Source organism: Penicillium angulare (assembly GCF_028827245.1).
Source record: "Penicillium angulare strain IBT 27051 chromosome Unknown utg000012l_segment0_segment0, whole genome shotgun sequence".
NCBI classification, from domain to species: Eukaryota; Fungi; Ascomycota; class Eurotiomycetes; order Eurotiales; family Aspergillaceae; genus Penicillium; species Penicillium angulare.
The window spans coordinates 565,325-592,354 of record NW_026623171.1 but is presented as its reverse complement, the minus strand read 5'-3'; the positions used below and the strand labels follow the sequence as shown (position 1 = coordinate 592,354).

Sequence of the window (27,030 nt, the reverse complement as noted above, 5' to 3'; positions counted from 1 at the left end):
ACGCCTGCGCCGGTGCAAATATAGCTGACATGTTACAGGAAGTACTCGCTGCGGCCTGGCCGCGAATTCGGCATATGCCGTTGGTCGTCGCTCACAGCACTAAAAAGCTTGAATGATGGTTTGAGATCCTCGCCAATTTCACAGACCGATGCAAGATTACCGCATCGGTAACAGTAGTTCGGAGCACTCCAGACCGTGACCACATTCTGGTTCGCAAAATGGTATTTATATCCTTCGTTCACCAACTGATGCGCGCGAGCAATCAAGGAGAGATCGTTTACGTGACAGAACTCATCGGCGACACGATCACCAAAAAGCCAACCTAAGAGCAGAGCACAATATTTCGTCAGTCACTTGTAACTTTCTCGTAATTCTTGTCGAGAAAAGAATGGAATGCGCTTACCTGCTCCGCGAGGACTGACGGCCCAAGTCTCAACGTCGTCGGGGTCCGACCAGACCAGGTCACAGAAAGCACCCTCGTGAGGAATTTCCTGCGCACGGGCAACTACTCGCACTTGGTCTAGGGTGCGAATTTCTGGACTTAAACCACCGTGTACACACAAAACCTTGCCATCAATGATGGCGCCCAGTGTCATAAAGTCAAAGACCTGACAGCAAGCCTTCCACACTGAAGCACTGCCGTATTTTTGGAAACATTCTTCGTAAAAGCCGTATACTTGTGTGATTTGTCGGGATTCGTGATTTCCGCGCACCAAAGTGACTCGATCGGGGTACCTAATGGGTTCGAGCGAAGTATTAGCCACTCTCCGTCATTTTTGTATAGGACATTTCGAAAGTTACACTCACTTGGCCTTTAAACACAGCAATAAGGTCAAAGTCTCCAAACTGAAATATCCACGATCGACATAATCCCCCAAAAAGACAAAATTGCGGTTAACCTGGACGTCATTCGATGTTGGACTTGTCGACCGAGCTCCTGTGGTTTCACTCAGTTCAGAATCCTCCTCATCATCTTCTTGAGAGTTGTTATTGGGGCCACGTAGTTTCTTTCTGAGTTTTGGATCTGTGATTTCGGAAGGAGGCTCAATGTCGGCAGAAGTGATGGGTGACGTTTGGGGAGCGTCGGGTTCTGTGCCATCGGGCATCCCACCAGAGACCCGGAAGAGCTCGAGAAGGTCGTAAAACTGGCCATGAATATCGCCGCAGACGGTGACCGGAGTAGAAACGGGCTGTATATTTGATTCTAAAGATCGATCTCAGTATATTGGTCAATGTGTAAATTGTCTAGAAACTGGTCCTTACCCTCCATCATATACTCTTTGACCATCTCACACAGCTGCTTCATGTGAGCTTCAGAGAGGTATTTGCAATCTTTTGCAGCCTCCAGCCACTCATCGGGGCCTGCATTGCGTTTCAGTCTCGCCGGTCCTGGCTGAGGGACCTTGTTGTCGGTCATGACGAAAGATGTTAGAGGAGCGTAATACCTGTGGAGGAGCGGAGAGCAGAGGCGGAGGGGAACTTGCGTCCTTGGTAGGACTCGATTACCGCACGTCCGGGCGAGACACACGACACTCGCACCTGAACGCGTCTTTACCTTTTGATTGATTCACCTGCGCGAGAGAAATAAGAGTGACAAGTGCCAGTGCCAGTGTCGATGGACATGGTTTGTTCGTTGCTGGATATTACTTTTTAGTTTTCTTTGTTACTGGACTCAAGGGTATTTAAAGTGATCAAAACAGATATTCATTTCTCATTCGCTATGTATTTTAATGACCGAAACAGAACCGATGTCAATATTTTTAAATCTAATATAGCCCATCAAAATCTGCTCATTTAACCATCAATCTTGCTCAGGTATTCAGTCACAACACCCGCAAAAGCCTCAGGCTGCTCAACCATGGGCAAATGGCCTGCACGGTCGATGACCTTAAGCTCCGCGCCGCCGCGCAAATCAGCCGCCATCTTCTGCATGGTCTGTGGCAGAACACCGTCATTAGCACCTGCCACGAATAGACCAGGGACAGTGGCTTTAGCCATGCGGTCGCGGATATCGTAGGCACACAAGGCCTGCACACTGTGTGCAAAACCCTTCAGACTGTTGGTGCGCACAGCTTCCTTGACTGGCGCCAGGACCTCGGGCTGAGTATCGTAGGACTCTGGAACAAACCAGCGACGAGTGGTAATCTCGGCCAACTGCTCACCGACGATTGGCTCCTTTGTTTCGGGGTCGGTCGATCCCTCCTGCTCGGCCATGGCAACGCGGTCACCCCAGGCTTTGCGGTTGGACTCGGGCGCGTTAGAGTTGGTGTCACAGGCGATGAAGGCTGCGATGCGCTCGGGGAACAGAAGAGATGTGTTGAGAACAGTGACACCACCCAAGCTGACACCGATCAAACGGGCAGCCTTGGGAGGCACACGCAGGGCCTGGAGGAGTGTGTCGAGGTCGGAGGCCAGAACGTCAATGTTGACGGGCTGCTCACCGCTTGCAGAGCGACGGCCGCGAGTGAGGTATCGTACAACACGGTACTTCTGGTTCTCTTTGTGGGCGAAGAAAGCATCCACGAATCGGTCCCAGATGTTCCAGTCTACCAGGATTGAGTTGCTGAGCACAACAACCGGGGCATCGGGGTCAGTGCTGCCTTCCAACCGGTAGGGAATCTCAACGCCGTCCTTGGTGGTGATATAGGATTCCACTGCTGGGCGGGTAGATGAGGGGAAAGTGCGAGTGCGACCGTCATTCGAAGACCAAGGCCCGATGACATCCGAGTTGGCGAGAGACGACAGCTCACGAGGTGCAGGTCCGAAGGTGTAGTACCATTGGTAAACGCGACGCGACTTCGAAGTAACAACTTCATCTTGGAGACGCTGACGCCACTGGGTGTTCATAGAAGCCTTGTGGAGCTCACCACCTAATCCGTTGACAGGCGAATACTCGTGCAGGGCGAGGGTCTCGCGGGGTGCAGCGGAGTCAATGGCGGCAGTGCGGAACAGACGGCTGCGACGCCATCCCGGCACGCGGGCAAGCATATCGAAGTGTTCTTCGCGATACCAGCGGTCGTGCTCAGCCTCCTTCTCTGGGTCAGGGTGGGTGACAGTAGTGACAGCAATCATGACACTGCCACGAGTCTCGGGATCGGTATCGGCTTGGTCCTCCAGCGGGCGGTAGTTGGTCTGGCTCCGCTCATCCACCAAATCATATAGCTTACGACCAACGTCAATCTGAGCCATGGTGTTTTTCTCACGCTCCGTTTTGATCAAGTCTGTTCGCAGATCCAGATAGGTCTTGCGAGTTAACTCGTCCATGTCGGTAATGTCGTATAGCGCCACGTACTCGGGCTGCTCACCGTCTGTCGCCCGGAATCGGAATCCATTGGTAATGAAGGGCAGTCGGAGGCGCAAAGGTCCATGCTCTGTGTTATACCAGTCATGGAATTGGGTGTCGGGCAATGCGCCCTTAGGCTGCATTGTCACGTAGAGGAGACCGGTGTTTGGCATGATTGCGGGGAACTTTCTGGATGGAGGGGGATGTAAAGAAGTCGAAAAACTTCAATATTGAGGAGATTGGGAGGAAGAAAGAGCAATGGATAATGAATTATCGAGAATCCCCATCATTAATCGCATATAGTAATCATGGCTTTTAGTTCTCTTCCCCAGCATCGTCATCGGCAGTTGCCCCTCATTGGGCGGAAGAAAGCAAATCGCAACCGATTTTCACTGCCGGTTCTACCTTGGAACCAAAAAAGTCTTATTTGATAATTTTCTTTTTTTCTTTCTTCTTCTTTGTGGCATTTGTTCTCTAGCGGGGTTAGGCTTGTTTGATTTTATTTTCTCCAGTTAATGTTGCCCATTGAAATTATAAAGTTACATGGTCAATGAATAAAATAGGGTTTATTTCTTTTTTATGCTCCAAGATGTTCATTGTTGTGGCGTGGAACTTTCGCCAGCTTCTATAATTTAGATTGCATTTAAATTGCATCTGTGATTTTCGTTTAATCGTACCAAATAGCATTCATGCCAAAGCCCTGCTCTGGAATGTCACAACGCGCCACACGCGCCAACTTCTCATCGCGCCAGCGGTACATCTCAACGAAGCCCAGCTGGTCATCACAAATGGCAACCCACTCGTCGGTGAAGTCGCAAGGGCTGACCGCGTTCGAGTGACCACCACTAGTCGAAGTGGGGTTGATAAAGAGCTGGCGCTCAATTTCACCGGATGGGCCCAGCTTGAACGCAGTAATGTATCCCGTCACGTCGAAGTGGTTGGAGCGAGTGGTTGCAAATAGATACTCGCCGCTCTGGGTGGTAAAGGTAACATCACCGCGGTACTTGTTGCGGGGTGGGAGACCTAGAGAGAGAAAGAAATTAACGGATTATCCCATGGAAATGACTCGGTATTTCGTTTCAGTCAAGTAGCTGAGAAGGTTTCACTAACCTGAAGGAAGCAGAGGGTACGTAATGTGAGTGAAGACAGGCTTGTGAGTGCGCTCATCGATCACGTAGACTCCCAAGCGGTTGCCAGCCTCCATCAGCACATAGAGATACTTTCCACTGTGGTGCATCTCTACCCAGCGTGGGTGATCACCAGGGGCTGGAGCTTCTAAACAGTCAATAAGCTCCAGTTGACCGGTTTGCGCATCCTTCTTATGTGTCCAGATCTTGTTTGCTGTCAGATCGGCTGAGTACAAGTATGTCTCAGTAGGGTCGAAGACCATTCCGTGGATACCGGTGTTCTCTTGATACTCGTAATTCTGCACATTGGCATCTAGAGCACCGTCGGGCTTGACTGAGAAGACGTTGCCGTAGCCCGCATACTTGTAGAATGGGTTTCCGTACACATTGTAGGGGGGCTTGTGAGCCGCAAGCACGAAAATGGCGCGGGTGTTGGTCTCGCTGCTGGGGGCCAGGGCTAATAAGGAGAAACAGTAGACGTTAGCAGTGATTTTAAACACAATTGTTTAAAGTATGCCAATTGCAATTGCCCATTTGATCTATACGTACGGTGGCCAGCGACGGGGTGTGATGCCTGATGAACAATTTCCGTGGGGCTGTTAACAGCGAAGCTGTTCCACTTCTTCATGGCGGCGCCATAGATGGCCTTCTTATCATGAGAAAAGGTCATCCATGAGATAGGCTCAGCTTCTGGGATGTCGGTCTTCTTGACCAGATCCAGAGTCAGAGCCTCATCATCGAACTGGACAGTGTAGATGCGCCCGGGGGCGGTCCACGTCCCAATCATCAAGTGGTGCTTCATGTTGGTGGCTGGAGTGCTAGTGAACGAACGAATAGCTGATCGGGTATAGAAGGCAGGTGCCCGAGAGAATAATGTCGAACGGATCATACGATTTCTAGCTACCGAGTTGAAGATACAGAATATACACGCGCCCGCAGAAGTCTTATCCAGATGTGGGGGTCCATGACCCGGCAGCAAAAGGCGGCACCAGACATAACCGCTCGTTGCGGATTACCTGGAATAGAAAGAATCGATTTGAGTGGCTGATTTGATCATTGAGTTAAGCAGATTCCACAGGTGATTCCAAGGTTTGGTTGACAGTGGCGAGTCGGCACTGTGGAAAATGCAATCCCGGAGAACGGGAGTTGTGGTGTCGTTGCTGCCGATTCGTAGATTATGTGCTCCTCCGCCCATTGCCGACCGTGCGGTCCGGGGTTGATCTCTGGAATGGGCCGAAATGGTCATCCGGGGTAGATTTTTGCTGAGTTATTCTTGTTAGTTAACACGAAAAGAACCTTGGGTGGAAAAAAAATTATAAAGGGTCCGCACTGCCCTTTCATCTACTTTTTTTTTTTTTTCTATTCATCCCATCCCATCATTCCAACGCTCCAAGTATACTCTACATACTCTATACGCCACCCTTTTATCTACCATCTACAACACACACCCCGCCAACATGCCTGAGGAACACCGCTGGAACCCTAACTTCACCCCCTATGTGGTTAACGCCATGGGTCCCAAGACCCCTCCTCGTGCCAAAGAGATCATTGGCTGCCTTATCCGCCACATCCACGACTTTGCTCGTGAGGTTGAGCTCACCCCCGCCGAGTGGATGATGGGTGTTGAGTTCATCAACTCCATTGGTGCCATCAGCACTCCTATCCGTAACGAGGGTCACCGTATTTGTGATGTGATCGGTCTCGAGTCTCTGGTTGACGAGATCGCCAACAAGATCGTTACTGAGCAGGGTCTCTCCCCAACCTCCAACGTCATTCTGGGTCCCTTCTGGTCTCCCAACGCACCTTTCCGTGCCCTTGGTGACAGCATTATCCAGAACCCTCACTCCAAGGGCCAGGTCACCCTCATGCACGGTGTTATCAAGGACATGGAGACTGGCGCTCCTATCCAGAACGCTGTGCTCGACATCTGGCAAGCTTCTGCCAACGCTCTCTACGATTTCCAGGACCCCGCGCAGACCGAGAACAACCTGCGCGGCAAGTTCCGCACCAACGAGAAGGGTGAATACTACTGGTACTGCTACCACCCCACTGCCTACTCTCTGCCTACCGACGGTCCCGCTGGTGTTCTGTTGAACGTTATGGATCGCTCTCCCTTCCGTCCCGCTCACATCCACCTGATGGTCACCCACCCCGATTACGCTACCATCATCAACCAGCTGTACCCCAGCACCGACCCCTACCTTGACATCGACTCCGTTTTCGCTGTCAAGGATGACCTCGTTGTTGAGTTCAAGCCTAAGACAGATGACCCCAAGGCCACTCTTGACCTGGAGTACAACGTCACCATGGCCCTGAAGAAGCACCACCCCAACCCCAACTCCGCTCCCCCTGTCTCCTCCTTCGAGCGCAGCCAAAAAGAGGCCAAGTCTTCCCTGTAAGCGGGACAGCTTTATGAACTGAAAAACAACCTGGCATTGCATTTGCGATTTTAGCGACTTTAATTTGTTTTGTTATTACTCATGTCTTATGTTCAAATTTTGTGTACTTTACACCTTCCAATTGATATAAATATGGATGAATTTACCACACTTTGATAATATCTTCCAAGCTTTTTGATAGGTACACAGTGTAATAAGCAATAATAGGTGGCCTAAGCCACATATCAACTAAGCCAAACTAAGTACAATCCCACGCGACGTGCAATGGTCTAGCCCACCCCCACTCATGCATTGGACGATTGATTAGATCTCCGGGTGCAGATCTATTCAGAACTGGGCTGGACCTGAAGTAGGAACGTTTGGCCCCCCGTAGGTGGCTGTGCACCTTCAGCCTTAACGACTGGGCTTCAGAGCTGCATAGTGTACTTTATACTTCAAGTTCGTACTGATAGTTATATTGTCTAATATGCAAACTTGAGATTGTAGAAACTTGAGCATTACAAGCTTATGTACTTGAGATACTTATATATCTTCGAATCAATTAATGTACTTTTTTCCAATTGGGGCAAAAATTTCTATAGGTAAGCACTTGAAGTTTAAGATAAAAACTTCGAGGAGTTGGCACGACACACTGTATGTTAACGACCGGCAACTGCCCGAACGTTGTATAGGTACTGAGATTTGTTGGAACATCTATGAATACACTATACATAAAACATCCAGCCCAAGCTATAGCAGTAAGATACAGCAAAAGCGCTTCCTAGTAGAAACCTGCAAATGTGCCTAATATGGCTCTATGACCGGGAACCTTCAGGGAAATATGTTGTATTAGCATTGGCACAGCCTATCGAAACTTTAGACTAGTTTTCCTTGGAATATGCTTCTACACCGAAAGCTCCCAAATGGATTAGTAAATCATGGGATAAGCTTATTGTTTTGCATATTGATGACTCTCGGAGAATCGCTTTGCAGTGTCCAGACGGCACTTTCTGCTTCCCCGCGCGGCCGCTTCGGCATCCGCCACACTGGGCGGAGAAGCGTTTCCCCACACTGGCGGATAAGTAATTACCCACAATAGTGTAAGACGGCAGCCCACATTCCCGACCGGTTGTGAGGATTTTCTGTGATGCCGGGGTAGATGGCGCCATGACCAGCGGAATAGCGAATTTGAAGCTGTCGATTTTTTGCCATAAAAACAAACAAGACATGCTCTATCTGTGACAAATTCGAGATATGCAGACCGTTTCTATGCAAATAGTCATAGATCATGATTAGTTTACAGGTATCCAGATCAATGATCCACCCTGCCAGCATGAGTTCGAAGTGCTTGGAAGCATCCTTGAATTTGATCACCCATTGGACCCTTAAGATATTCTGGGATCATTAAAATATGATCAATGCAATGGGCCCAACGAACCAAGCAGTAGAGCAAGCCGGCATTTCCAGGACACAAAACGCGAATAGGCAGGTTAGCATAGAAGTAGAATTGGCGGCATGTAAGGCGAAGAAAACATGGAGGCAACATTAGCAGAGCACAAGAAACCGCAAGTTCAAGATACATGAGGAGCTTTTTGGGGGCCGGACTGTGGGCAATAGGCCCTTTTATATGGCAAGGTACGCATTGAGTAGCTAACAGTTCTTGGTCGTTTGAGGAGACTACATCATCCCCACAAAAGCAGTTTACTCAATGGATAAAGTGGGGCCAGTTGTGAATTTATATACATATATGGCTTGAGTGACGGATATAGAATCCGAATGACTAGATATGTGGCTAGGTATGTGGCTCTAAATGGCTTCATGGGGTGCCTAAGTACAGTACTGCATAGGCGAAGTGGGTCTTACTATTACAGGTGCACCAATAGAACTTCACTAGGCTTGGACTGCTAATAATAGGCCCCTACATATCAGTAGTATATAATTCAAGTTGGCAATTTAAGTAAATAGTTGGAGGCTCTAATCAATAGCATAGATAACCAATCTTTGCAGAACATTGCATATTCTACTAGTACAAGCTGCGCTGGGCAGGTGATAACTAGTTATCCTTACAGTATCCGGGTATCTACCTAGTATTCTGCTGCATTCCAACAATACCTATGCCAGTGGTACATTTATGGTATTGGAGCACTACCTCTAGGGCTAATACTACCTATCTAGGCTCTAGGTGGTACTAGTAGGTACCAGTAGTACTAGGTAGCCTAGATAGTTAACCTGCCTTGTATATAAGTAGATGCCCCTTCAACACACACGTGGCATTCCAGGCACTTGTGACTGCCATATAGGTAGAGTCACGTGCTTGTGTTTTCTTAGCAAGCGAATACACTAGTGTATAAAAGCATCAACTACTCCAAGTACACATCCCGATCCCAGTCACGATCCATCCTAACTCAAGATCTGAAATTCGTATTCTCTTCCCCAATTCCCACTATTTCCTTCTTGCCGCCTGTACCATTGGCCCATTTTCGGAACAATGAGCGCTGAAGAATTCCTCGCCAATTTTGAAGGCGGTATCGTGCCAGTGACCTGCCATGAGGATGTCTTGCGGATCGCATTCATCTACCACGAGGAGCTATGGGACGGCAATGGAGTATTCGATGTTGTAGAGAAGCTACACACACGTGGCTTGTCCTTTGGTAAGGGCGATTTACGCTTTAATCGGTAAGCTATTTCATACTACTAGTAGTACTATGAACAACATTTGAATCCCTACTAGTAATAGTACTTACTAGTATATATCAACAACTTGAATAAATAACAGTTCCCTGGATGTATTCTACCTCGCACAACTAGCAGCGGCCCTCTACCGCTATTCCTCCCAACTGGAAGATGAATTCCCCTCCTTCTCTAATTTCTCTGCCTTTTACACGGCCCACCCCAACTTCCTGTACTCCTCCGTCTGGAGATCCTACTATTCTACACCCCTCCTGACTCAGCCCACCACGGCGCGCTTCTACCGCTTGCCCGACCTCCAGGACCTCCCCGACTCCTCCTCCCCACTATGCCAGCCGCGCCATAGTCCGTCATCGATACATCATAATGTCCTGAAACTCCCCCGTTGGGCCTACACTGTCGGGTGCACGCGCGTTAAGCATCCCTTTCTGCCATTTGCGACTCTTACTGCAATAGCCCTTAGCACGCTGGAGGCAACTATGATACGCCAGCATACGGCCTACCCTAGCGCACTACCCTATTCCGAATCACATGCGCGCTTCTGGCTTGACTATTTTACTCCTGATCTATCCCCATCTCGCGTGGCCACAGCCACTCGCCAGGTATGGGGGTTTAATAACTTTGGGAGATCTGTCGCGCAGGGAAGGTATGATATACAAGGGTTAGAAGCAGAGTACCTCGCACAGGTATTGGGGCAAGAGGTTATCGAGGGAGATAGCCAGTCGGAGCCAGTGATATGGTGTGGGTTGCCGGATGGAGGGATTGGAGCACAAGCGCGGTTAAGGGGGTGGGAGGAGGAGGTCGGGAGTGAGGAAGAAGTACAGTTTCTAGCCGCTGTTGCGGTGGAGGAGACAGTTGAATTAGGACTCCAAGGAATCGAGATGGATGAGTTGGACTTGTCAATCCGGTCACATATACTTCTAGCGGTCATGCAGGCTGCGGTGAAGGATGGGCAGGAGAGGGAGCGGTTCCTAGGGGTTCTAGAGAGGCGGATGGTGCAGAAGGGGAGGATTGGCAAGGAGAGGGCAGAGAGGTGGGCCAGTGAGGCCTTGGGGATCATGGAACCGTATGTACGCGAATGGCAGGGCGTGTGGCCTGGTGCAGAGGAGAGGGGGAAGATGCTGCGGCAGATTCTTGTGGAGAATGCGCAGCTCTTTGCACGCTGGAAGGTGTCACCTGTTTCGAAGCAGTTCACTTTTGAGCTGCAGCCGAGGGAGTACTAAGGGATTCATACTACTTGCTTATTGAGAATATGCGGTGATACTACAGTAGGACTATCAAATTGTAGATAGAAAAACGATCAATACTGTGGAGATCTGATACTACTTTAGGTGTAGTAGACTAGGTATTAAATCGATACCTCTAAATAATTAATAAGATAAGTCAACTATAGATTATAACCACACTTACCGAGTGCTTACTGATTGCTCACTAATTTATCACATGATGGATAGGAGCAGCTCAGTGAGCCTTAAGCCCAGGCTAAAAACTACTCAGTAAGCCTGAGCCTGAGCGACCTCATTAAAGCGGCGAGCACCAAATGAGGTAAGCCCCACCCGTCAGGAAAAATCTAGTACGTATATCTACCTAGTGAAGAAGGGAAATAGGCCTGTATCGGAATACTAGTCAGAAAAACCCACAGCAAAACATCAATATCTTTCCCCAGTCCACGCAGGAAATCAGAGAAATCAGAATCGCAGGACGTGATCGAAGGAGTGTCAGGAGTGTGTATTCTGTAGAACTAATCGCAACGCGATGCTATATAACTGCAAGAAACAAAAAGGGTTATGAATCCGCGACCGTAAGGGTCACTTCTGATTGGGTGGAGGAAGTTTTTACTACACTAGGTACCGAGGGGAGAGCCGCTATTAAGCTGGTTGCTAAATCTGAGATTATTTTATCGCGAAGCCCAAATCTGCATCGAATGAGGTCACATCGAGGAAGAAGAATTGTAGGGGACAGAATTTATTGTACCGATGAGGGTGCTTATTTGTACAAGTTGATGTGCACAAGGGTTGGATCCTACAAAATGTAATTTAAAGAACGGAAATTTGAAGAAGGATCTTACCTTTGAAAATCTTACTAAATGCATAATAGAATCAAAGAGAAGGGGAATGCGTATGGCCAATAATGTGTGGCTTGTTTCATTGCGTTTCGCATGGCTAAAGGCTGAGGTTTAATGCTCATCAAGTTCCTCGTTCCCATTCAAGGAAATAAGAGACTCGTGCTTAGCTGAGTTGAGTCCCTCGGAGAATCCTCCGCACATGAGTTCTGCAACCCCTCGAAAATGGGGTATTCTGCAGCGCGTAAAACGCCACATGATTCAGATCAGGATACTGCCGAAGCCACATCGTTAGACCGTATTGAATGTTACATGACAGGATATTAGTGCTGATCCGCTTTGCTTCCTTTTCGGTATATTAATGCAAGCCACATTTGAACACTTCCTCGTATTTATTTCTTTCAGATTAAAGGATCATGTGGACCTGGTGATAATGATAATAAATGTAGAATTGAGATGGACTATTGTCAGTATTGAACTATCTAACTAGTAATCCCCAAAGATTTGTTCAAATATTCCCATCAAAATCCACACTTTGTCCAATCTCGCTTAGAATATCCCCTCATGACACGAGGGAGACTATAGGCACTGAGAATAGTAGGCGTTCTGTGCAGTGCAGGTGTAAGGGCTGGCACATGTGGTCGCACCAGTCCATCCAGATCCGCCGCATTGAGCATAGTGTGCAGCACCCGTAGTGCTGGAGCTCGTTGAAGTTGTGGTCTTGCTTGTAGTTGAGGTCTTGCTTGTAGTTGTGGTCTTACTTGCGGAAGAGGTTGTTGTGCCAGAGCTGGAGCTACCCGACGAATAGGTAGAACCGATCGGACCGACCTTGATGTTTGAGTAGAGGACATAAGCACTTGAGTCTGAGCTCTCAATGGTAGCAGGAACTCCAGATGAGATGTCACAGCTACCACGGGCAGCGCCGGGGGTGGTAGAAGTATCATTTGTTGGGTATATGCTGTCAAGCCAAAGCATATCGGCATAGTAATCATCCCAAAGACTCAGGACTAGAACCATACCATCGGCAAGGGCAGCACCCATTCCAGCGAGACCTCCGTGCTGAGTGAAAGTGTCTTCACCACCGAAGGCAGCCTTTTGAGCAGTGCAGAAATCGGTGGTGATACTGTTGCCAGTCACACCACTGACCGTGGACGCAGACTGAGAAATAACGACCCCGTCCTGAACGTAAAGTCTCTTGATCTCACTGAGAGTACCAGAAGAAGTGCCGTCATCGGTAATGAACTGAGTCACGACAGTGAAGACGGATGATGTATCAACAGTCATGCCTTCACCGAAGAAAGTCTTGTTACCCATGCGGTAAGGGTTGAAGTCGCATCCATCAGGATCACAAGTACCCGCATAGCGATCAGTGCTGTATGTGCCTCCACATGCATCGCCAGTACACTCAGTCTGGGTTGGAGTGTCGCAAGGATGAGGAGTAACTGCGTTGGAAACAGAATTGGCCTCCCAAATGTCCATCTCTGCGCAGCAGGACCCATGGTTTCCAAGACCTGTGTTGGCATTGTTTGTTGAGGCTACCCAGCCATCGGAGTTGGCCTCACCGTCAATGAATTTCAGATCCCGTGGGCACTGTGAGTCACAGTAACCAGTGCCGTATTTGGCTCCGGCCTTGTTTGCAGGGAATCTAGCCATTCCACCATCAGCGTCCATGGAAACGAAGTAGAGAGCGCCGTTCAGTCCACATGGCAGATTCGAAACATCAACATCGAAGGTAAACTCCTGGTTTAGCAGATCAAAGGTCTGATAAGTCGAGTCGTCCTCCATCAAAAACAGACGAGACCCAATGTTTTTCCCGTTGGAGTTATTGGTAACGAAATTAAGACGAAGTTCGCTACCACTGGTGGTGACGCCGTAAGTGGACGAGTAGTCCGCACCATCAAGCGCACAGTTGGTTGCACAGGTCACATCATCTGGACAAAGAGTTGCATCCCAGGTATTGCCAGTATAGCAGTTCGTAGAGCCGCTGACAGAATGAATCCAGCGCCAATTGGCATCGACGACAACCGAGCCGGTTTTGGTGGTGCAGGTTCCGCCACTTGCACACTGTTGCCAGGTCAAGGATGGATGGGTCTCCGTAGTCAGAGTTCCCACTTGCTGTGCCTGAGTCACACCTATAAAGGCGGACAATAGAAGCGCACCTCTGTAGACTTGATAGGCGAATGTAGAAGCCATTGTAAGATGAATCGAGTTAGTCAATTGTGCAATTATTGAAGAGCTTGATACATTATTGAAACGACCGAAGGTCCATCTTATATACCAGGAAGTTGGGTCATTCAGGTATGAGTCTCAAATGCTTCAATTTTCTCATTCTGTAGGCCCGATAGGTGACAATGTGTCTGTTACCAAAAGAAGAGTGGTGAAGCCTCCGCGGACACGGAGGTAGACCCCTGGCCTTCATTACGCGTTACAAGTGAGATGAGATCAGGTTCTGCAACGGAGACCGAGGAGCCACTTCATCAGACTTGAATGCGGTGGAGGCTTTGCTCCGTGTTGAGATCAGTATACGGTGCCGGAGTAAGCTCGTCGTGTGATAGGTGTTCCTTGTCCACCAGGTTGGCAGTCAAGTCCCGTAATGATTGTGAAACTCCCCGCGATTCCACGGCGCTACTACCTGACGAGTACTAAATTAAGCGAACTCAATTGAGCCCATATCCGTGACGAAGGGATAAAAGCTGGGTTTCTGCAGGCTAATTCCGGCAATTCCCACTCCGTAAGTGTCTGCTGGCCTGGGGTACTTGCATTAGCGTGGCGGGGTGATGATCCCAGCCAACGCCGACGAATAAGTGGCTTGAGCGACGAGTACATATGTACGTTACTATATAGCTATATGCATTTAAGTACCTTCACTGACCAACTTCCGAGGTCGCATCTTTTACTTGGATACCTAGAACGAATTATACCCGGGGGCGTTTTTGCCCTCGTCCTTAATATCGCTTCCAGGCTTGGTCAGGTCATGTTCGGAAACCATAGAAACGCTCTCCACTATTCTGTATTCGTTCGGTGAGTTCCTTGCGCACGAACTCATAAAGATAGTAATATAATCCGAACGGAATTGCTCAGGGGAATGTATACGGAGTGGTACTCCGACTTGAACCTAATTTGCTTGCACAGTTTCTAATACTAGTCATAAGCGTTATACTGGGTGCTAAGGAACTTCCATTAAGCGTCACTTATTTTGATCCAATATTCATTTATATACGTGGTTTATTAATTCACCCCCAGTCCGTACACCTGACATACCTCAAGTGCTGAAGTTCCTGTATGCCGAGGTAATTAAACATAGATGCAATTATGCCACATTGCCACCCACGCATGTCGTATGGATGTTTTCCGGATAACAATCCAATTTATCCCTTCTCATAATTTCCCATTTCGATAATATCTTGTAAATCGGACAATTTTGGTAAAAATATTAGAAAATTGTTTTATAGAGCACGACCTCCGGAGACGTCAGCGCAAAGTGGATCCCTAGAAAAGTTTATTGGATAGATGATGTCAAGACCCAAGATTTAACTCAGATTTAATTATGGGGCAAAGCTTCAGCTCCAGTTGTCCTCATACGACATATTATTTCGTTAGATGAGTAAGGTTCACGTCCTAGAACCCCGTTTGGGGAATCATAATATGAAGCCCTCGAAGCCAACGGGTATTCAGTTCTGCTTTTAAGGACGTTATTTGTTATTTGTTTGGAACGTGGCATTGCTACCACCAATTAATAAGTCTATAGTTATTACATCTAGATATACAAAATGCATCGCAGAAGCATCATGACACATGAAATCGCTGGAGCAGAAGCTCGGCAAAATTAACGTAGCCCCCCTCGCTCAAATCCTGCTGAGCCATGATTTGGTTGGCCATCTCGTTAGCCCACGCGTATTCTGAATGAAAGTCACGTAGTTCAAACAATCGTTGTCGAAGCCATACACGATTTTCCGTACTATCTGTTTCAATGAGTGCCATCAAAAGAGGCCAATGTAGACGCCATAGCAATCGAGGATCGGCTGTGAACTGCTTGCGAGTAATGTCTATAATTCCAGCAGTGGCTTGGCGATGAATAGACGCCGGTGGATCATCTGGGCAGAGTAATCGTCGATGTAGCAGAATTTGCGAGTAGAGCGTACATACGCCCATGTAGATGGTGTTCAGAGTTCGTCGAGCGGAGACTGCCCCGGCAAATTTTGCGGTGATAAAAAGATCGGTGAATTTCTGGTGATGTTAGCTATGAAAATGTTCAAGCTCTAGAATTAGCGGAAGTTGAAAGAGAAAAGGGCTTACATCACGCGTGGAAACAATATCCCGATAGAGTGATTCGGCGGTGTCAGATTCAGCACCAGATCCAACTAGGGTTCGCCAAATACGATAGCGAAAGCTAAAGCCAGCATGTAGCAATTCCAAAGCTCGATAGTTTTCAATGTCATCTAGTACCTCTTGGTCGGGATATTGATTGCCCCAGAAGCATCTACCCCAGAGGCGAGCGCATTTATGTAGATGGTCTGGATTCAACGCGGGGTTTTTTGACTGAAGAACATAATCAAACAAAGATTCAGAGAGACCCATGGGTCCGCAACTGGCATCAATGTACCTAGACATGTGGTCAATCAACCGAACAGCGGAACGAAAGTGACGATAGAACGGAAAGCAAAGGGGGAAAAGGAAGAGAGGGAACTAACAGCATCCATAGCAAAAACTGCTCTGGTATAAATGAAACCTTTGAAGCGACCATGTCCTCCGGGGATGAGTCGTCGTCTTCCTCTGTTAGGAATACCTCATTGATGTCCTTAATGCGGAACAATTGTGGGTGAGATTCAAGAAGTGAACGCACACCATGTAGATGGAGCTGTAAGTGGCGGACAGAATGGCCAAATTGCCATTCATAGGTGACCATGAGGAACATGGTAGCAAATATAATTTCCAATTCATCCACGGAGACCTCTCGTCGGGGTGTCTCCAAAAGCTGCCGAAACTCTTTGACAGCGAGGCTATAGTGGTATCTGCCGTGATCTTCAGCGGTCGGTCGACCAGGTGATCTGACCACCAGCCCATGGCGATGCATGTCGCTGGCAGACAGGGCTAGTATCATTCGCATGATGACTTTGTTTGTAGCCGCTGGGCCTTGGTACAGGTAAGAAAAGCTGCTCCAGTGCCATCCTTTCATATAATAATAAACGATAGAAGAAGAAGGAAAGTATTGGAAGTATTTTTGATCAGGATCGGTGAGGGTGAGAGAATTGGCACACGCAATCTCATTATTGCCTCCCAATGGTGGATATAGGGGAGTGTGAATTCGGACGGGCGCGCTAGACGGATAGAACGGAGGCATCCGCGGAAGCTCGAGGGGAACTGGATCTCCAGGCCAGGATACCGGAGACATGCCATCAAGGAGTGTATCAGGTGAGATCCCCACCGCGAGATCAATACCCTCCAAGGCCGGCCAACCCGTTTGATCTGGGAGCACTGGAGCAGGCTGAAGATGGCGAATTTGTACACTGCGATCGCGCTTTACTGGAACTCCCCATTCACAACTGAGATGGAGATTTAAGCAGCGCTTGCATACAGGGCGTTCTTCGCCGCATTTTACCTTGCGCCGGCGACAAGTGCTGCACCCTGAGTGGAGTGAAAAGCCGAATTAGTAGTGACACGGCAGAGAAATGTGGCATCGAGGGGAATAGAGGAAAAACCAACCATTCTTTGAGCGTGGCGCGTTGCGGCCAGACATGAAGACGCAATCCCCCACCTCTCATAAGAGCCAAAAAACCTGTATGAATCTGCAGTCATCGGCATTCAAGAGAATGTGGGAGTGGGGAAAAGAGAGTTGAATCATCGATTCGGTAGTTGGAAACTGGAGACCCGAAAACACCGATAAGGCGATATGTGGGGCTCGACACCTCGTGCATCAGGCATATGCTGATTGCATGCATTAGCGCGTCAATTTATGTCAGTTGTGAAATAGAAAATGTGACACTTGCCATTTTAAATTCTATACAGTTGTTCAGCTCTGGTATAAAAGATACAAATTGCGCATTTCAAGTTCGAAAGCCCTGAACCCCCTGAACCCCCTGAATTCGTCTATACATTTCGATACTACGTATTATCAACAAGCTCCATGCTATTTGCTTCGTAGACGTGATTATCAGTAGCAAGTGAGCACTTCGTATAATAAAATCCAATTCAAATAAGCTTAATTCCATGAATCATCACATTTTGAGCGGAATTCAGTTCAAGTACTCAGTTGGGGCTCAGTGAGCTAAGGACAAGTTAGGAGCTACACAAAAGCATCCGCTTTAGCAAGCATTGTATTAAATATGACGAGTTTATAGTACATATTTGGAAATAAATAGGCAACTATCACCTACTATTTACGTGTCTACATAGTATGAATATTTCTGTGACGAGATTTCAACAGGTTTGACGATGATTTACCTCACGGAGGTCACAAATGGCCAGGAATCATAGACTTGAAAAGTGCATCCCTTTTAACTCTAAGTTGGTATATATATATACATAATACATTGGTGAGGTCTTGTCGGCACAACCAAAATCACAATGGAGGGTCAGACACCTGTGAGTACTTCTGTTGAGTAATTTTCAATCATCGTGGCGAATCTGATCCTGCCATTGCCGGCGAGCCATGTCATACATCTCATCATTAGTGATCATTTCATACCCGATTATACCCAATGTCTTCCCTACAATAACTGCCTCTTGATGCGCCTCTGTTGTTCCCGCCAATGCCGTAAATTTAGGATGATGAGGAGAAGTGTCCACTGCCAGGGGGATGGCGAACATTGTATGCAAAGTAGGAGTGACATAGCTGACATTGCCTTTCCAAAAATATTAAACCAATACTCCACAAAATGTCTTAGGTCAGAAAATACATACCAATGTCAGATGATGCTGTCATGACTTTTTCGTGACTTTTCAAAACCTTTCGGTCATATGAAGCCATATGGACTTGATATCTCTCACAAAGGGTGTCATTCAATCGAACATCTTTGTATAGTTCATCTCTGAAGTGATAGAAGGCTGGGTTAGTAAGATCATTAAAAGAGAGAAAGTACGAAGACTTACTCTCTAATTGTGACTTGGCATCCAGTAGCTAAAGCCCCAGCCTCAATACAGTTGCACACCTTCAAGGTGAGATCATTGAGCCCTTTCAGTGTCGGACTACGAACTTGCCAAAATGCTTTAGTGAATGGCGGAATCACATTAGCTACCTTTGGTGTGTCTGTAAAAGCACAATGCACTCGTTGATCAGGTAAAAGCTGTTGGCGAAGAACAGCAACGTTATTATATGAGGCAACGAGGGCGTCAAGGGCATTGACGCCATCCCATGGATTGGCGCCTGCATGGGCACTTTTTCCTGTGAATTCGCAATGTATATTTTTCCGAGCATTCATAAAGGTTCCAGCAATTCCATCTGATTCCTCCTGATCTGGGAATATCTTTTTGGCCCCGGGATGACTTCCAAGGTTGGGTTTGGTTAGTATTTTCTCCCACGGCCATCATGATGATAGATATAAGATATAGAAGATGGAACATACGCCATGAGTGAAATATCGACACTATTATAAGCTCCTGCATCAATGAGCTTGGCCTTTCCTCCACCATTCTCCTCGGCTGGAGTCCCTAAGAGTTGGGTACGTCCAGGAATGCCATATTTTCGTAGGCTGAAAGAAAGCGCCAGAAAAGCAGCAATGCTACTCGTTGCGATGAGGTTGTGACCGCAGGCATGTCCAATTTCAGGAAGCGCATCATATTCAGCGTTAAAATTGACAAGCCGGCCACCCGCTCCGCTGGTAACCTCAAAAGACGTTTCTAAACCATATGCATGTCTAGTCACTGTGAATCCTTCTTGCGCTTCGAGGAAATCGCAAATAACATCATGTGCGTGGTGTTCTTGATAGGCAAGCTCGGGATTCGACCAAATCTAAATATACGCCGCAAAGGTTTTAGCGAGCCATCCGGAAGAATGAACAAGAAGTCCTTTTATTATGTATATGAATTGGAAGTAGAACTTACCTCATGGTTTACCTTCCATAGCGATTCTTGTAGCGTTCCCAACAGATCATCTACATATGCTCGCACATCACTTGTTTGGTGGCTCGAAATAGTCATTTTGCCGGGGTTGATTCTGATGCACGACAAAATATAACAATGGGTTAACTGCGATGTCCTTTTCACAGAGCGGGGCATGGGTTGTTATAATAGAATTGGGTGGAAAGAGGAGGGGAAATTGCGACTTGCGTCAAACCCGAAGTATGTCATATCACTAATACTACTAAGCCAACGGGATTAGGATGTCGCCAAGAAGTTTGCCGACATCCGAAAAAAAAATACCCGACAAGAAAACAACCGATAAAGGGCATTCAACTTATTTCCTCGTTATCGTCTCAATAGGATGGCGTAATGAGGATGTCCACTCTTCTGCGTTTGGGGAGCTAAGGAAGGCGAGACGTGCTCAGCCCCTTGGTCGGCAATCAAGTGGGTCGTATCCCCGCGATTGCATCTGTGGGGTAAACCTGGCCACCGTGGGATTACTATGGGCCCTTATCTCGTTGGTCGTCGTGGAGAATCTCCGTGATGTCTGATTACATGGACGTCCTTTGATAGGAAAAGTGGGTTTTGATAGGAGGAGGAACGGGATTGCCGAGGGAGCTTTGACATTGGCTGCTCTGCCGATGAGAGCTCTAATCCCGGAACCTTCTCAGGATCAACACCGTAAACACCCAGGTTCAAGAACTTTAAGAGAATCCTTGAAATATATGGGAGTTTGAGTCGGCATCTGCTAATCTTTGCACTCGCTTTTGACTGCCGATAATCCAACCCGCTTGTCCCTATTTGATCATATGGCCTCGCATTGCCTCGCTTAACTCCCCGCTCTTTAGAGAAGATAGGCTGTGGCTGTTTTGGTGGGCGTCAAAGTATTCCAGCATGAGTCTAACAAGTTGCCCCAGGTTTTACTTTATCGTTCCGCTTATCGCCACCTTGAGCATGATAAATGAGACAGTCACCAACATATAAATCCACCTAAGTATACACATTCTTATTGATTAGTTTATCTTTTTTATGCCCACCAAAATGGAAAAAGAGCAATTACCTTCACTACACGATGCAACTGGCCTCGATTCATTGAAAATACAACACTCCTCAACAAACAAAGATGTCGACTTTGGTCAAGTTCTCGAAACATATGCAACCCCCGAGATGGAGAGGAAGCTTCTTTGGAAGCTAGATCTCTTGTGAGCCACTCATTAGATAAAAATTTGCCCCTGCGTGTCCTCTAACACTACCTCTACTATAGTCTTATTCCTCTGATGGGGTTTTGCTATATGCTGCAATATATGGATAAATTGGCACTGAGCCAGGCGACTTTGTTCAATTTACAAGAAGATTTGGTATTACCCCACTAGCTACTAAGCAAGCCAACCTTTACTTGGTCATTAACTAACAAGTTCCTCTTGACAGAACCTCAAGGGTACGGAGTATAATTGGACATCCGCCGTTTTTTATTTCGGATACCTCGCATGGAGCTGGCCTAGCTCGTACCTTATTGTCCGACTCCCACTCGGTAAATACCTGGGATTTGCAGTGTTCTTGTGGGGAGGCATCTTGATGTGCCATGCGTCCTGTACTTCATTTTCAGGGTTAATGGCTGCACGGTTCTTTCTCGGAGTGGGAGAGGCGTCCATCGCACCTGGCTTCGCTTTGATAACAGGAATGTTTTACAAAAGAGAAGAGCAGCCTGCTAGACAAGCCGCCTGGTTTGTTGGAAACTCCATTGCGACGGTCATTGGAGGAGTAGTCGCATATGGAATCGGACTTATCCAAACCAGCGCTGTCCAAAACTGGCAATTGCTGTTCCTAATTCTGGGTGCCGTTACCGCAGCCTATGGATTGATTCTTCTGGGGCTTCTCCCCGACTCGCCGGCTAAAAATGTGTTCCTTAACCAGACCGAGAAGACAATTGCAATCCAACGAACACTGAAGAACAAGACTGGTGTCATGGACACCGGTAAATTCAGATGGAACCAAGTGGTAATGGCCATCAAAGATCCGCAAACTTGGTTCCTTGTACTTTATACGCTCTGCGTGAACTTTTGCAATGGTGGCATTACGAGCTTTTCTTCTATTATTATCGCTGGTTTCGGCTTTTCCAATCTCAAGGCTCTGGTCATGCAGATGCCGCTCGGAGCTGCGCAATTGGCGTTCCTTTTGCTAACCTCTGGCTTTGCAACTTTTGTGCGGTCAAGTCGAATCTTCATGATGATCTTGAATTGCGCGGTCTCTGTGATCGGAATGGCTCTTATTTGGAAGTTAGATGAAGGTGATCGTGCGGGGAGGTTGACGGGTCTTTGCTTAGGGGCCGTGTTTGCCGCCAATATCCCACTGTCACTCAGTATAATCAGCTCGAACATCGCTGGATTTACAAAAAAGAGCACCGTCAGTGCTTTGATGTTCGTGGCATATTGTGTTGGAAATATAGTCGGGCCTCAGTTCTTTATTCCCGCTGAAAAGCCCGCATATCCGGTAAGTGATTTTGCTACTCATATGATGCAATCCACAAACCACACGCGATTACATGACTGACTTTTCTTTAGACTGGAATAAAGGCAGCTATGTCTGGGCTAATTTTAGGCATTTTCTTTTTAATATGCCTTTACGTGTATTACGCGTGGGAAAATAGCCGTCGCGATCGACTTTATGGTTCTCCAAGACAGCTAACTGAAGCAGAAGAGTTACAGGATGAATTCTCCAACAAGACAGACCATGAGATTGAGAGCTTCCGTTATCTTTTGTAATATGAATTGAGACTTCAATACTGTTTCCCAAGTCTCTAAGTACCATGAATCAAGTTCGCTTCCGCTTTTCTTTATTATATCTCGTGCCATGACAGACCAGCAAGTACTTTGCAAAAAAGTCTTCTGCAAACTCATCGAATACTTCATAATCTGCACCCAACTTGTATGCAGCTGCAATTCCAGAGATACATGCAATCTCATGCATGTTCTATAATCGGAGCTGTTAGCTTCTTCAAGTTGCCATAAAGTTCAATAAAGTTCATTTAGTTGATGCCAGACACTTACCACCATAGTCCAGCTTCCCGCAAAATGGGTTCGATTCCGTCCGTTTATAAACATCATTCCTGGAACAACGCGCAGATAATGCTGCCATCTATGACCAAATTGGTGCCACCACTTTTTCCCGATAATTTTTGATGGATCAATATCGTTCCAAGTCCAGAGGTGTTTCTGCTGGTCATTCAAAAATATAGTCTGGAAGACATGCCCGGTCAGTGGTGTAGACTGCTGGCCCACACCCAAATTATCGCGAAATTGATGCTGATAATTTGTACAGTCAAAACCCATTTCTATCTTGTTTGGATCTGATGAAAATGAATGCGTATAGTACATTGGTCGATAACCGAGCCATCCGTCCTTTTGGCAAATCGGCTGCTGTTGAGCAAATGCAATTTGGTCCTTGCGCTCTGTGGTTGATGGCTTTGCACACAATTCGGGATCGTACTGAGCCTGAAAGATACTTTGGAAGTATTCAGAGTCGGAGTGTGTGATAGTCACATCGCTGAAGAATTTGACGCCGCCTAGAACCCATTTCTCTCGCCAGGTTGCATGTCTACCGAGCAGATGCTTGGCTTCATCGGCGGGGCAACAGAGAATTAATTCATCATAAGTGGTTTTCACTGGCTCTGTCGAGGGATTTTCTAGGGTATGGCTCTCCAGCACAACGCCATTTTGATTGCGCTCTGTTATTGTCATAGAAGAACCGAGTCTGAAAGTGACCCCTTTGGACTGAAGGTCGGCTGTCCAGTCCTTGTAGAACTCCCCCAAATTCGGGAATGTATACATGATTGGTAAATTCGGTAGTAAAGTGTCTGGATCATAATCCCACAGACTCATCTGTGGATCATCAAATAGCCGCTCTAGCAAAATGCTTGATACGTTAGGTGTCTGGTTTCCAGTCCCGAGGAATAAAGCTAGGAGTGGCAAGACCATTTGGTTGCTGAATTCGCGACTGAACCCAAAGAGGCGTAGGACGACCTTTATTGGCATTACTCCTAGAATCGGCAAGTACTTGATGTATTTCAACATGCGGCCCAATTTTTTGATTTCACGAGAATGTTGATCAACCAAGGGGCTGGGGAACACATTGGTCCAGAAACTATCTCGGCCTCTGCCGAAAGAGACTTGAAGTTTGACTGGCTGTGGCTCATGTCCATACTCGCGAAAATAACGAAATGTGTGACGAAATATGGCGGAGCCTCCTTGCACGCCATCATTTAACCAACTTGCACCGTGTCTAGATTCATCTAAGGGAATCGAAGTCGCCTGGCCACCAGTATGAGATGCCGTATCAAACACAGTCACTTCAAACCGGTCTGGATGATTTGCCAGTGTCGAAGAGCAGGACTGCGAAAAAGGATTAGAATGTAATGTTTTCACTGAAGAAAATATGTCAAAAAGCGCGTACCATGCCTGCGGCTCCAGCTCCAATGATTGCCACTTTCTTTCGACGCATGTCCGCCATGTTAAATTTAGCGTGGATTTTTGCGGAGGTTGATTATCTGAGTATTTTGCAAAGGACAAAAATCGGATTTGAAGGTATTTAGCGTATATGCCAAATTAAGGAACCTTGATGATGTGGTGCGATGCGATCGTGGTGATGTCAGGAATGAGCATTCCGAGCGATGGGCCAATAATCGGTCGCAAAACGCAATGCCCTTTAAACTTAAGCTCCGGGGTCTAGGCACGGGAAATGAATCCAGAGGGAATTTTTGTGCTTCTTGTGGCACTTGAGGCATATCATGTTGGAAGCATGAATTGTGTCGTATCGTGCTCTGTAACGTGTGTCTTCCCAGGTATTGGGACACGCGCTTGAAACTTCTTGGGAGTAGCCCTCCGATTAACCGACGAACATCGATAAAACCGTTCCCAGACTAGGTAAATGTTGTAATAATAACAATAGCAAAGAAATAACCCCTTTACCGAATCATAAATTTAACCTATTGATACTCATATATCCGGTGTTTTTCCCCAGTCTGGCATCGAGTCAGGCGTCTTCATCAATTCACTATGATACGGTTTCCGAGCCCACACTCGTTCCCTGAAGGCCTTGTTAGTATATTGTCGCCATGGGGTATTGCAAGGTTCCCTGGCCACTTGTAGCTCTTGTCATGCACCTCTACAAAACCAATTTTACGAATTGCGCTCGACATGGGATCAAGACTATCACATTTCTGTCCTGCTGCCTCACCACGGGCAAGCATATTTGGGCCCCAGGATCTGAGTATACTATCTTCAGGAAGACTGTCATCGTCACATTCGATAGGAAGACAGGCCTCAAGCTGTTCAATCCATCCGCCGGGTCGTAGATTTCTATCCGATGGTCAAAACGGTAAGTATGTTCCAAGCAATGAAAAGCAGGGGCCGAAGACTGACTCGTAAATCCTGGTGTATACTTGATCCCATTCCTTCGGATCGAACGACCCGATCATGATTCGCATATGAACCAAGTCGAACTGTTCGCGCCAAGTCCACTCTTCCAGGGGATTATCTACTTCCAATAAGCAATTTGGAGGTGTCCATGTTACTGGCGGCGGAAATAAATCAATGCCCCGAATGGTTGCTAAAGCACATCAGTTACTTGAATGTAGTTCGAGACTGAAGACTTTGATATACCTTCAAGGAACAGATCGGCGACATCACTATGTACGAATAAGCTGTTTTGCCAATGCATTGAATGTTGTGGTTATAGAGATTGGGAATATGCAGTTGGATTTTGTATGCTCACATGGCCCAGGTACCCTTTCCCGCGCCCAGATCAAGAACATGCTTCGGGTCATCTCCGACAGGAGATTGAAACAAAGGATTTACTCTATCCGAGTCTAGCACAAGCGCAACCAAATGTCTGGATGATTGAGATTTTGAGACTTCCAAGCGAGGACAGAATTCATTTTCATGTATACCCAGCTTCATAGGAGTCGAACATCTGCTCATTCCAATGGAATGCTGGGTTTCAGTCAGCAATTGCTATGCGGAACTCAATTCAGTGAAAGAAACGAATCCATTGTTCCGTACATATATCCTTCATCCCTTAATGTTTGAGGCAAATAAATGAAACATTAGAATGCGCCATGACTCGGTAAAAGATTTGGTAGCAGTTACTTCAAGTTTACAACTGGATTTAGTATATCTGTTGAATAATACTATGTGAAGGCAAGAAGACAAAGAAAATTTAAAAATTCTGATAAAAGTTACCGATCTCTCAAATATCCTTTGCATAATATTTACAAGATCGCAATGTGAATACGTCGATATCATTAATTCTAGTGCTAAGGTGGAGATTAAGGAGGGACGAGCTTTCTTGACCTTGGAAATAGTTAGTGGATCCCATAAAGTCATAAAAAGAACAACAACCAGTCACATGACCATTCGTAAGGAATCCACGGGCGCAAATTCTGCTATGATGCTCGAGCATGGCACACCTGAGAGACAGATCCCACAGAAAGGTTACCGGGGCTCCGGATTATGACACCCCGGAGTTTTGGGATGCCCGTTTTGCCCAAGGCCAGGATGTGGGCGAATGGCTAAACCCAGGCCAAGTACTTATTGATGAAGTGCTGTCCAACCTAGAGAATCGGTCGCGTACTTCCAGCGGTGGACAAAGAAAACCGCATGTTTTGCATTTGGGACCCGGTGTTTCCCAGCTGGGATCTAAATTACGAGAGGCTTGTCTAGATCGAGGATGGAGAGCGAATGGAATTGTCGTGAGTTTCGATAGATATGCCTCATACTCATTCTACGCCCCCTACTCACCTGGCTCTACAGAATGTCGACTTCTCTAGTGAAGCGATACGTATTGGACAGACTTTCGAAAACCTAAGACCTCCTACTGAGGCAATGAACTGGCACCGAGCCGATTTACTCGCTTGGAATGATGTTGCCAATCTCTTGCCGTACGCTCCATTCGATGTGATCCTGGATAAGAGCACTAGCGATGCGATTGCCACTTCGACCGACCAGAGTATGGAGGCTACTGATGACATCTCCCATATTTGTCCGACCGTGCAACATCTTCTTGCCACCGATTATAAGATCAATCTCTCCCCTGTCGAGTTACTGGCTCTGCATCTAGTCCCGTTGGCTCAGAGAGGCACCGCTTGGATCGTGTTGTCATATTCGACATTTCGCTTTGATAATCTTCCATATCTAGCCAAATACTGGACCTTGCATTCCCGGACACCATTAAAAGCACCCACGGGGCCCGTGTCGTCCTCGACTTACACTCCAGACATATTCCATTGGGTATATATCTTGATTCGAAAATGATCTACAGAATTCCTCGAATTTTAGGGCTGTAAAAGGGTTTACATGATGATGTAAAGGATATATATGATAATATTCTTCATCACTTCTAACCTTGGACAAGGTCAATATGCAGGTCTGTCTCGGTGCC

At 47.0% G+C, this 27,030-nt stretch overlaps 11 protein-coding genes across 11 annotated transcripts; 4 read left to right on the top strand and 7 right to left on the bottom strand.

Annotated features, from left to right (window-relative positions):
- Positions 1-32: 32 nt before the first annotated feature.
- On the bottom strand, positions 33-1,417 carry sitA (TOR signaling pathway phosphatase SitA; the record flags this gene model as incomplete). Its single annotated transcript, XM_056929071.1, has 4 exons — positions 33-322; positions 404-735; positions 808-1,204; positions 1,264-1,417. The coding sequence occupies 4 exons, from the start codon at positions 1,415-1,417 to the stop codon at positions 33-35; spliced, it is 1,173 nt and encodes a 390-aa protein (XP_056772433.1).
- A 377-nt stretch (positions 1,418-1,794) lies between these two features.
- N7478_012860 (putative alpha/beta hydrolase) lies at positions 1,795-3,456 on the bottom strand (the record flags this gene model as incomplete). Its single annotated transcript, XM_056929070.1, has 1 exon — positions 1,795-3,456. The coding sequence occupies one exon, from the start codon at positions 3,454-3,456 to the stop codon at positions 1,795-1,797; it is 1,662 nt and encodes a 553-aa protein (XP_056772432.1).
- Positions 3,457-3,950: 494 nt separating this feature from the next.
- On the bottom strand, positions 3,951-5,212 carry N7478_012859 (lactonase family protein; the record flags this gene model as incomplete). Its single annotated transcript, XM_056929069.1, has 3 exons — positions 3,951-4,306; positions 4,394-4,867; positions 4,960-5,212. The coding sequence occupies 3 exons, from the start codon at positions 5,210-5,212 to the stop codon at positions 3,951-3,953; spliced, it is 1,083 nt and encodes a 360-aa protein (XP_056772431.1).
- Positions 5,213-5,867: 655 nt separating this feature from the next.
- Positions 5,868-6,809, top strand: N7478_012858 (putative catechol dioxygenase; the record flags this gene model as incomplete). The annotated part of the gene is made up of 1 exon (XM_056929068.1): positions 5,868-6,809. One exon carries the CDS (start codon positions 5,868-5,870, stop codon positions 6,807-6,809), a length of 942 nt encoding a protein of 313 aa, XP_056772430.1.
- A 2,467-nt stretch (positions 6,810-9,276) lies between these two features.
- On the top strand, positions 9,277-10,699 carry N7478_012857 (uncharacterized protein; the record flags this gene model as incomplete). The annotated part of the gene is made up of 2 exons (XM_056929067.1): positions 9,277-9,464; positions 9,565-10,699. The coding sequence occupies 2 exons, from the start codon at positions 9,277-9,279 to the stop codon at positions 10,697-10,699; spliced, it is 1,323 nt and encodes a 440-aa protein (XP_056772429.1).
- Positions 10,700-12,117: 1,418 nt separating this feature from the next.
- Positions 12,118-13,731, bottom strand: cbhB (putative 1,4-beta-D-glucan-cellobiohydrolyase; the record flags this gene model as incomplete). The annotated part of the gene is made up of 1 exon (XM_056929066.1): positions 12,118-13,731. One exon carries the CDS (start codon positions 13,729-13,731, stop codon positions 12,118-12,120), a length of 1,614 nt encoding a protein of 537 aa, XP_056772428.1.
- Positions 13,732-15,324: 1,593 nt separating this feature from the next.
- On the bottom strand, positions 15,325-17,244 carry N7478_012855 (uncharacterized protein; the record flags this gene model as incomplete). Its single annotated transcript, XM_056929065.1, has 4 exons — positions 15,325-15,765; positions 15,835-16,141; positions 16,230-17,081; positions 17,138-17,244. 4 exons carry the CDS (start codon positions 17,242-17,244, stop codon positions 15,325-15,327), a joined length of 1,707 nt encoding a protein of 568 aa, XP_056772427.1.
- Positions 17,245-18,144: 900 nt separating this feature from the next.
- On the bottom strand, positions 18,145-19,674 carry N7478_012854 (M20 family metallopeptidase; the record flags this gene model as incomplete). The annotated part of the gene is made up of 5 exons (XM_056929064.1): positions 18,145-18,380; positions 18,439-18,566; positions 18,628-19,020; positions 19,101-19,486; positions 19,579-19,674. The coding sequence occupies 5 exons, from the start codon at positions 19,672-19,674 to the stop codon at positions 18,145-18,147; spliced, it is 1,239 nt and encodes a 412-aa protein (XP_056772426.1).
- A 963-nt stretch (positions 19,675-20,637) lies between these two features.
- Positions 20,638-22,358, top strand: N7478_012853 (uncharacterized protein; the record flags this gene model as incomplete). The annotated part of the gene is made up of 4 exons (XM_056929063.1): positions 20,638-20,798; positions 20,861-20,954; positions 21,025-22,086; positions 22,158-22,358. 4 exons carry the CDS (start codon positions 20,638-20,640, stop codon positions 22,356-22,358), a joined length of 1,518 nt encoding a protein of 505 aa, XP_056772425.1.
- A 49-nt stretch (positions 22,359-22,407) lies between these two features.
- On the bottom strand, positions 22,408-24,102 carry N7478_012852 (putative flavin-containing amine oxidasedehydrogenase; the record flags this gene model as incomplete). Its single annotated transcript, XM_056929062.1, has 3 exons — positions 22,408-22,566; positions 22,644-23,984; positions 24,046-24,102. The coding sequence occupies 3 exons, from the start codon at positions 24,100-24,102 to the stop codon at positions 22,408-22,410; spliced, it is 1,557 nt and encodes a 518-aa protein (XP_056772424.1).
- A 1,948-nt stretch (positions 24,103-26,050) lies between these two features.
- N7478_012851 (uncharacterized protein) lies at positions 26,051-26,903 on the top strand (the record flags this gene model as incomplete). The annotated part of the gene is made up of 2 exons (XM_056929061.1): positions 26,051-26,341; positions 26,403-26,903. The coding sequence occupies 2 exons, from the start codon at positions 26,051-26,053 to the stop codon at positions 26,901-26,903; spliced, it is 792 nt and encodes a 263-aa protein (XP_056772423.1).
- Positions 26,904-27,030: the final 127 nt, after the last annotated feature.